This window comes from Podarcis muralis, chromosome 6 (genome assembly GCF_964188315.1).
Source record: "Podarcis muralis chromosome 6, rPodMur119.hap1.1, whole genome shotgun sequence".
In the NCBI taxonomy this organism is placed as follows: Eukaryota; Metazoa; Chordata; class Lepidosauria; order Squamata; family Lacertidae; genus Podarcis; species Podarcis muralis.
The window spans coordinates 65,540,118-65,548,878 of NC_135660.1; the positions used below are offsets into that span (position 1 = coordinate 65,540,118).

General features: G+C 45.3%; 1 protein-coding gene across 2 annotated transcripts in view; it reads right to left on the minus strand.

The window, feature by feature from the left end:
- The window catches only part of PAPSS2 (3'-phosphoadenosine 5'-phosphosulfate synthase 2), a 50,111-nt gene extending 42,169 nt beyond the window's left edge, over nucleotides 1-7,942 (minus strand). For both annotated transcript variants that reach the window (XM_028729679.2, XM_028729678.2), the window contains exon 1: nucleotides 7,799-7,942. In XM_028729679.2, the coding sequence (XP_028585512.2) occupies nucleotides 7,799-7,825 (27 nt within the window). In that variant the 5' untranslated portion in view covers nucleotides 7,826-7,942. The remainder of the gene's footprint in view (nucleotides 1-7,798) is intronic.
- Between the last annotated feature and the right edge of the window lie 819 nt (nucleotides 7,943-8,761).

Here is an 8,761-nt window from a genome sequence, read left to right on the forward strand (position 1 = left end):
AAACCCACCCAGTTCCCACAAGTCGTTTCTTCCCCTGCCTAGCTGCTCACCATTTCTGCATTCTGTAGTATTTCCCCAGCTCAAAAAGAGCATCAAAGCACAAGTTCACATTTCTCTCTCAGAGTAATCCCAGATGAGCAGCAAACCATACCTTATGGTTCTCAAGGTTTTGATTTAAAACAGGGATAGCACAACTCTTAAAATAATTGAGTTATCTAGAGCATGTCATTTGAGGACAGCAGTCCTGGGTCTCAGTCTACAACATGTTTGCTTTAAAATAAGATCCATTGGAATCTATCAGTCTACTATGGAGCAAGCTGAATAGCTAGAAGCCGATTAAATGTAAGTTAAATCTCAGGGGTTTTTTGGGGGGGGGGGCTTGTTTTTAAAAAGGAATAGCAAAGCAGAATGCAATTCTTACTTCTAGGTCGATTCTTTCATTGACCCCTGTATTGAAAATTTTAAACAAGTTTTAAACCCAAGGTTTATTTGCTCACAGTCCTGAAGTGTACACTGACAGATTTATGAGCTTGATTCAGTCTGCCTTGCCAGTACATGTCAGTCATGGGTGGCCTTCAGACTCTGCTCCCGATGTGAGAAAATCATTCACTCGCCAAGTGTATTGTCCTTTAACTTCCAGGCTGCCAACAAGGTTATCAAGTTAACATTTATTATGGCAGCAAGTCCATAAGGTTGACAGCTTATCCACTCATGTCCTACAAGATTATTTCACTTATATGTATTACAGAGCTGTTATATAACATTCATCCAAGGAATTTCTAGAGGTCTCATCCATCCTGGTGACTCCTACGTAGAACATGAATCCACAATGAAACTGTTACGATTTTGAAAAATAATATTGTGAACTAGTTAACAGTGTTTAGGTGACCAATTTCCTGGATTTTAACAAATTAATTTAAATGATTTGCATATTGCATATCATATTAATATGTATTGTCTGCATGCAAGGAGAAAAGCCACAGCTCAGTGGTAGAGCATCTGCAGAATGTTGCAAGTTCAGCTTCCAGCATCTCTACGTAGGGCTGGGAATTGCCCCCTACCTGAAACCCTGGAGAGCCGCTGCCAGTCTGCAGACAATAGATGGTCCAGTTACAGGGACGCTTGCTCTGTCCCAGCTTCTGCCAACCTAGCAGTTCGAAAGCACACCAGTGCAAGTAGATAAATAGGTACCTCTGCGGATTAGTACATAAACAATGATGACAGCTAACCAATCTACATTATCTGAACTACAGAGTGGTTATTCCAATGCATATTAGTAATGCTGGTAACAGAAGAACAGTATCCCCCCCCCCCCAGTAAATGCACCTAGAATGTAAGGAAGCAATTGTCTGACTACACTTGCTATGCAGAAAGCTGTCCGTGGACAAACGCCAGCTCCCTTGACCTGAAACGAGATGAGCGTCACACCCCATAGTCACCTTTAACTCGCCTTAATCATCTAGGGGGCCTTTACCATTTACCTTTACACTTGCTATGTATAGTGTTTGTACAAATAGAGCTGTTAATCCAGGAGAAGTGTTAAAAACACTTATCCGATTTTTACTCAGGATTTGCCTGTGAACTTGCACATTACCCATGTTTACATTCTGCACCTGTGTATTTAGGAAACATGACCAAGTGAAGATAGATATCCAATTACCTTGCTCAGTACCTTAAGGTTTAGTCAGGTCAGGTGGCATGGGGGATCATTTTGAAAGAGGCTGAGAGTGAGAGGAAACCTGGGAAATAACAAGTCTAAACCCAGCTCACTGTGAGGTAATGGTAACTCACAGGCAGTCTGAGTATAGGTTATTTCCTGCCCATACTCCCAGAAGCGAGGTGCAGGCAACTAACAGGTGCCCTATGTCCTAGGTTGCAATCCTATGCACATGAGGGCTTCAAACGATCCAAGAAAAAGGGGGAGTGGCATTGTTGTGTGCCTTTCAGAAAAGCTGGATACGCAGAAAGTAGCACACAAACCTTTTCACAGCATGTAGAGAAACATCACCATCTGATTGTCCGTGTCTGAACATCATTCTACTATTACAGGCAAAGCTACAGTGGCTGGCTGGCTCCAAGCCACGTAACCCCAGAGTACACTTATTTGGTAGAGCAACCCTAGATCATACCACACACTGACTCAGGAGGAGGAGCAGGCTCCACTGGAAACAATAGGACTTAACTTCCCAATAAATATGAATGGGATCAGGGTACATAAAGTAGCCTGAGGTATGCCCCAACCCAAAGCTAGGCACTTTTTAGTCTCATTGATTTCCCATGCTTAAACAAATGGGACTTGGAGGTACTGAAAGGACTTTGGCTGCAATGAGCCCTTAGTTTCAACTTTTAATATGCTGGCAAAGTTCCTATTGCCAAGAACTGTCAAGCAGTTCAATGTAGATTATATGTAAATACATTGGGTATTTTATTTTCAGACAAAAACAAACAAACTACAATACTGTTTAAAAGTGTGCATTCCACTCACCCAGCTCTAACTACCCATTTTTAAAAGCAAGGGGTCACTAATTCTGCTTTGTCTGTTATCATCAGCTTATTTATGGGGTTTTTTTCCTTGTTAGATACAATACACCAACATATCCAGAAAACATGACAGCTGTACAAACCCTGAGGTGTCCCCTGTGACAATGTTAAGCATTTAAACTGTTGTGAGATGCAATGTGCCTAATTGGCTGTGATTAATGTTGGTGAGTGAAACTCTTTATCTACACATCCATTCCTGACATTTGGAGTTGTTTCTTAACAAGCACAGTTCAGATCTAAGCCAAGGACATGAAGTTCTAAAAAAATAACAAATAGTTATGTAAGTGTAACATCCAACTAGGGAGAAATGGGCTTCTTCTTTCTTTTGTTTTCATATACTGAAAGATGACAATCAGCTAGAGACAAAAGTAATCATGGTTTATAAGACCCACCCAACCTATGTTGGCAACAGTGCTACAAGCTTTCACGCTTCGTAGTTCTCTTCTCTTGTAAACAGCTATGTGAAGTCTGAAAGTGTACACACCCTGATTTGGGCACTGCAAAAATCCCAGGCACATGAAAATATTATGTTGTTTCCTGGGCATATATGACATCTTTATTCAGGCCTTCTATAAGTCTGGGTCCTACAAACATGATTCAAAAAGACAAAGAAAAGAAGCAAACTTCAAGCAGGTATAAAGAGAGAGTATTTATTCATTCAATTACATTTCTGAACACATTCAGGGACAACATTCAGGGCCACATTACTGCTTGGTGCTGTCCTTTGTTGTTGCTCCCCCCCCCCCCGCCCCTAAACAATTTCAAATATTTTCCCATCACTGCTCACCCAAAAGAAATTAGAGCAATAAAGAGTTACATCTTCTGTATTGTCACTTCAGTCCTGTGTACAATAAGATTTTTGAGAGAACCTTCAAACAGCCTAGGAAACACAAGTCAAGAGTGCCAATTTGTCAAACAATGAAGCTGAACGTTAAAAAGGAAGCAAATGAGATTAGAGAGCTTCCTAGGCTGCAGCAATCACAATATGAAGAAAACCATGATAATAGTGAAGGGAGGGAGGATCTTACAGTGTTTCTACTCTCCTGTCATCTTATATCTCTTAGCTACTTCCTCAAGAATGCATTGCAGTTGAAGCAGAATATATGCTACCAGCCGAGTAACTCTGATGAAATAATGTAAATAATACAGCTACAGGATATAAGACTATAATCTGGGCCCCAGCCTTGTCACTTAGACATCTCTGTACCCGAGCCCTGACAGCAGTTTCTGATTTATTAACATTCTTGAAAGAACCATATAACCCCAGCCCAGCCACAAGATTATATGCTCAATATCTGGCAAGTCTCCTAACGGGCACAGAGGATGATGTTGTAACTGCTAAGCATTTCAGAACACTGGCTTTGCAGTTTACACTGCTGGTGGTTTTCTTGCCTGAGCCACCTAGGTGTGTCTTGCTAATATCATTCCTTCTCCTGAAACAACCTCTGGCTTCCCATACTTTGGGCCCCTCTTTCTCTCTGCTCTAGAAACACTGCATTCTGGACCATAATTACTACAGGGAAGGGACTTTCCAGCATTCTGTGCTCAATGAGGACATTTCCAGATACAGAAGTTGTGTCCTGCAATCTAACTCTGCTGGCACCTTGGAAGAAATGGCTGACAAAGTAGTTAAGGTAGCCACTGTGGAAACTTTGCAAACTTTGTTGTGCAAAATAACTCTTATCTCCCTAGTGGGGTTTGTTAGGTTCCCTACCCCCACCCCCAGAGTACCCCTTTCTCCACACTGCTTTTCAGTGTTTTGCTATAGCAATCAACTACAGTAACTGTAGCCTGATTTTAGCTTATCTTTATCCTTAAATCCAAAACAACTGATATTTATTGCTTGTAAGCATAGGTCATTGCAAATACAGTAAAATGCTAATTAGCACAGACCTAAAATGTGGATGGGGATGCGGGTGGCGCTGTGGGTTAAACCACAGAGCTTAGGACTTGCTGATCAGAAGGTCTGCAGTTCGAATCCCCGTGACGGGGTGAGCTCCTGTTGCTCGGTCCCTGCTCCTACCAACCTAGCAGTTCGAAAGCACGTCAAAGTGCAAGTAGATAAATAGGTACTGCTCCAGCGGAAAGGTAAACAGCATTTCCGTACGCTGCTCTGGTTTGCCAGAAGCGGCTTAGTCATACTGGCCACATGAACCGGAAGCTGTACGCCGGCTCCCTCGGCCAATAAAGCGAGATGAGCACCGCAACCCCAGAGTTGGTCACGACTAGACCTAATGGTCAGGGGTCCCTTTACCTTTAAAATGTGGATAAATTATACTCCATTTAAAATGCAACCAAATTTAAAGTACGGTACATCTTAAAACGTCCTGGGGTTAGTCTTAGAATAGGCTTTTACAAATTAAGTAGTCCCCTTTACAAACCCCTGACGTTTGGATCAAGTGTCTCACTTGGATTTTCTTTGCCACAGTTGCAAATAGTGCAATGTAATTTTATGGAATCTGTATCTTTTGCCGCATCCTAGTATCCAGAGAAATGAATCCAGAGTTATAAATGCTCTTAATTTAATAACCATACCTCTTTAAAAAAAAACAGTTGTATATCTACACAGCATGACTTAACATATTGTTATCACTCGTGTCTACTATGCTGATGGGCAGGGGACCACATAGGTTAAACTTTGGGTTCTGTGCAAAGAAAATGATGCTGGGTACTGAAAGGAAAGGTAAACCAGCTAAATCACCCTGTCAGGTAAATGTCTCAAATACATCTCCCACCATAGCTAAAGCCCTATGAAGTCATGCCCTAAGCATCTTGACACAATACATCAGCACACACACCCCTCAAATTCTGTGGCACCACAAAACAGACACTTCCAACTTAGGCAGCCTTCACAAGTCATGCCAAGAAAGTATTTGAATCTATAATTCATCACACATGTATGTTCCTGTTAATGCCAGGGAGAATGTCGAAGGAAACCACTTTTAAATGGAACATCTATTTCAGACAATATAGAATTTGTACATAAATTCCCATGGGTGTAGGAAATGCTAATAAATCAATATTAATCAAGCACCCCTTGTTAAAAACTTGTTATTTTAAAATGTTAATCTAGAAAGTTTCAAGCAAGCATTGAACTGATTTAGGCTTCAAATCCAGAATCTATTTTCAAAGCTTTTGATGCATGGAAAGAGACTTTTTTCCTCTGTCCATACGCAGAGTGCTTTCGCTCTGTCACTGAATAATCACAGTTGCCACAGTAGGCAAGCAAGAAGCATCATCAAAATTCCAGGATGCATTCCAACCAAGCAAAAGCACTTAGGGTGTGAAGCGGGACCACTATGGGGTGTGTGGCCTGAAGAGAGTTCCAGGGGCCAGATAGGAGGACCTTGGGGTCACTTGGGGGACATGGGTGTGAGGCTCCCCATCCTTGGCATAAACAGTCCATAACATACCACTCAATGAGACAGGGTGATTGAGAAGAGGCAGGAGCAGCTGCTGCGTTTCCATATAATTGCTCAGCCTGTTCTTCTCTTGACAGGAAGGATCAGGCAAAGGATGGCTACCCCAGTGCCTCTCACTGCTTGCACATCCTTGCTTCCTAGGCTGTGCAATGGAATGACTGGGCCCCAAAGAAGCCCCCGGATGAATGAGTGAGCGAGAAAAAAGAGGAAATGGCCACTGCTTCTAAGAAGACAAAGCCCAATCTGCTCACTCTCTTACTCGCTCTCTACTTGTGAAGCACAGCTGAAGGTCAGGGAAGGAGCCGCCACCTGCCACTTGACCACCTGAGCTCTCCCTGTAGGCAGCACTATTATGGGGACTGGGATGACAAAGAGGGTGGGTTAGTAGACAGAGGTGGCTGCTTGTGGTTCATGTCCAATCTCCTCTGCATGGTGCCAAGAGAGGAGAGGTTATGTTTTCCTTGAAGTTCCATTGTATGTAACAGGACTTGCACACCATTCTCCTGAAACCGAAGCGGCTCACGTTTTCAGTGTTCCCAAATGCTTAGCTTTGGAGCATACGGAACAGCAATTCCTCTGTGTCCCTTCCTGAACGCTTTCACCAGAGTGACCCTAGGACCCGATCCTCAGCAGCTGACTCACCTCTTTTCACTCGGTCTCCAATCAGCACAGAAGGTGAGAAGATTTCTTCTCAGTAGCTACAAAGCGCTCATTTCTTGCTGACCAGGCAGCTCTTAGATGTTGGAGGCAGGGACCCCACTAAAGAAATAATAGTCACAAGGTCTTTGACTCTCCCCCTGTAAACCTAGACCAGGACACCTGTGGTTACTTGGCCCTGAGACTTGCAGCCCAAAGCTCCTATACTAGGAAACAAAGCCCCACTAAAAGTGCCAATTCTGAAGACGATGACTACTATGCCTTTAAAACACATTTGAAGAACACACACACACAGTTTATTAAGGAGTTCTGGGCACTGTAACTCTGTGATGGGTAGACTACACTGCCCAGAAATCTTTGAGTGAAAGAATAATAGCATCGTAGAATTGTAGAGTTGGAAGGGACCCCAAGGGTCATACAGTCCAACCCCCTGCAATGCAGGAATCTCAACTAAAGCACCCATGAATGTGCTTTGAAGGTGCTTTAAGGGTACCATGTGTCTGAACGCAGCCACGACTCTACAACAAAAACAGTATATTTGCCAAGACACGGGCATCATGATGCCTTCTCACACTCACACACCAGCCTAGCAAACTCAAAAGTTTGCTCAGCTCTCATGGCCATAACCATGGCGTTTGGGAAGACACCCCAACCATAGCTGTCAACTTTCCCCCTTTCTTGCGAGGAATCCTATTTGGAATAAGGGAATTTCCCTTAAAAAAGAGGAAACGTTGACAGTTATGGCCCCAACCCACCTCAGCCACAAAGTGCCAGTTTAACTCTTAGCCACAGGATGCTAACGCAACCTACCTCCTCCTCTAACGAGGGTCTCTCTGACAAAAATCACCTTTCTGGCGGCACGCAAAGAGGGCTAGTAAAGGGAGACGGCATCCCCTGCCCCGCTGGTGGTAGACCTGAGGGCTGCTGCGCGGACCAGGATGGCATCTTCCAGCTGCGCCCTGGCGCGGCTGCCTCTGCCCCAGCGGAGAAGGGGGCTGCAGCCAGCCGCCCATCAGCGAGAAGAGAGAAAAAGAAGCGCAGCATGGCGGGGCAGATGCTAAAAAAAAAAAGAAAAAAAAAAAAGGCGCCTCCCGCAGGGCGCCGGCACTATGCCGCCGCTGCTGCTGCTGCTACTACTGCCGCCGCCGCCGCGAGAGAACTGCGGAGGCAGCACCTACCATCCTTTGCTTCTTGGTGTCGGACATGTCGCCGGCTTCGCGGCTCCCTCGGCTCCTGGCAGCAGTGACGGGGTGGGGTGGCGGGCAGGAAGGCAAGCGGCTGGCTCCCGCGGGCTGCTGAGAAGCTGCGAGGGGAAGGGAGTAGGTATAAAAGCGGCCGAGGAGACACGTAGCACTTCCCCGGACCGCCTTTCCAGCCCACGGCTCACACCCCGCGCCCTCCTCTGGCTCCTCCCCTCGCTGCTTGCTCTGCTCCCGGCTGCCACAGACGGGAAGAGTGCGGGGTTTTTTCCCTTCCCTTTTCTCCTCTCGTGCCTGCGTCCTTTCCCCCCCACCCCCGCGCCAGTGAGTACCCGCGCTTTTTTATTGTTTTAAATCGCCTCAGCGCTCGCTTAACAAAAACGTGTGTTCTTACTCCGATAGGGGACACCGTCTCACCCACGCGTTTCCCTGGCTATAGGTTTGCAGGCTGGCGCTGGACGGAGGCGATGTCCTACCCTTGCCAAGAATCTTACCTTTGTGCAACGAAAAAAACAACAACAACCACCCCGGGCTTTCCCTCGCCTTAAACGCTGGTTTGGGGAAGCCTGAGAGCAAAAAAGCAAAGTACTATATGTGAAGGGACACTCTGGGCATGATAGGTGATTCTGGGCTGGGAAAGTGGCTGCCTATTTTGTTTTTCTATCTAAACCCTGCTTCCCAGCCCAAAGCAGCTTGCAGTGACAGAGCCACGCAGGGAAGTAAAGGCGCGATATATTAGGGATACTTGGAGGTGTTTATAGCACTTCCTTCTGGTCCTCGGCAGTTGTTATCATAGCCTGTCACAGCCAGCCACATCCGCAGCACACCCTTAAAGCACTCTGATGACACTTGCAACAGCCACGGAGAACCAGCGGTTTGTTAAAGGCTACTGACCTTAGAGAACTACAGTTCCCAGCACCCACGGAAACTACATTTCACAGG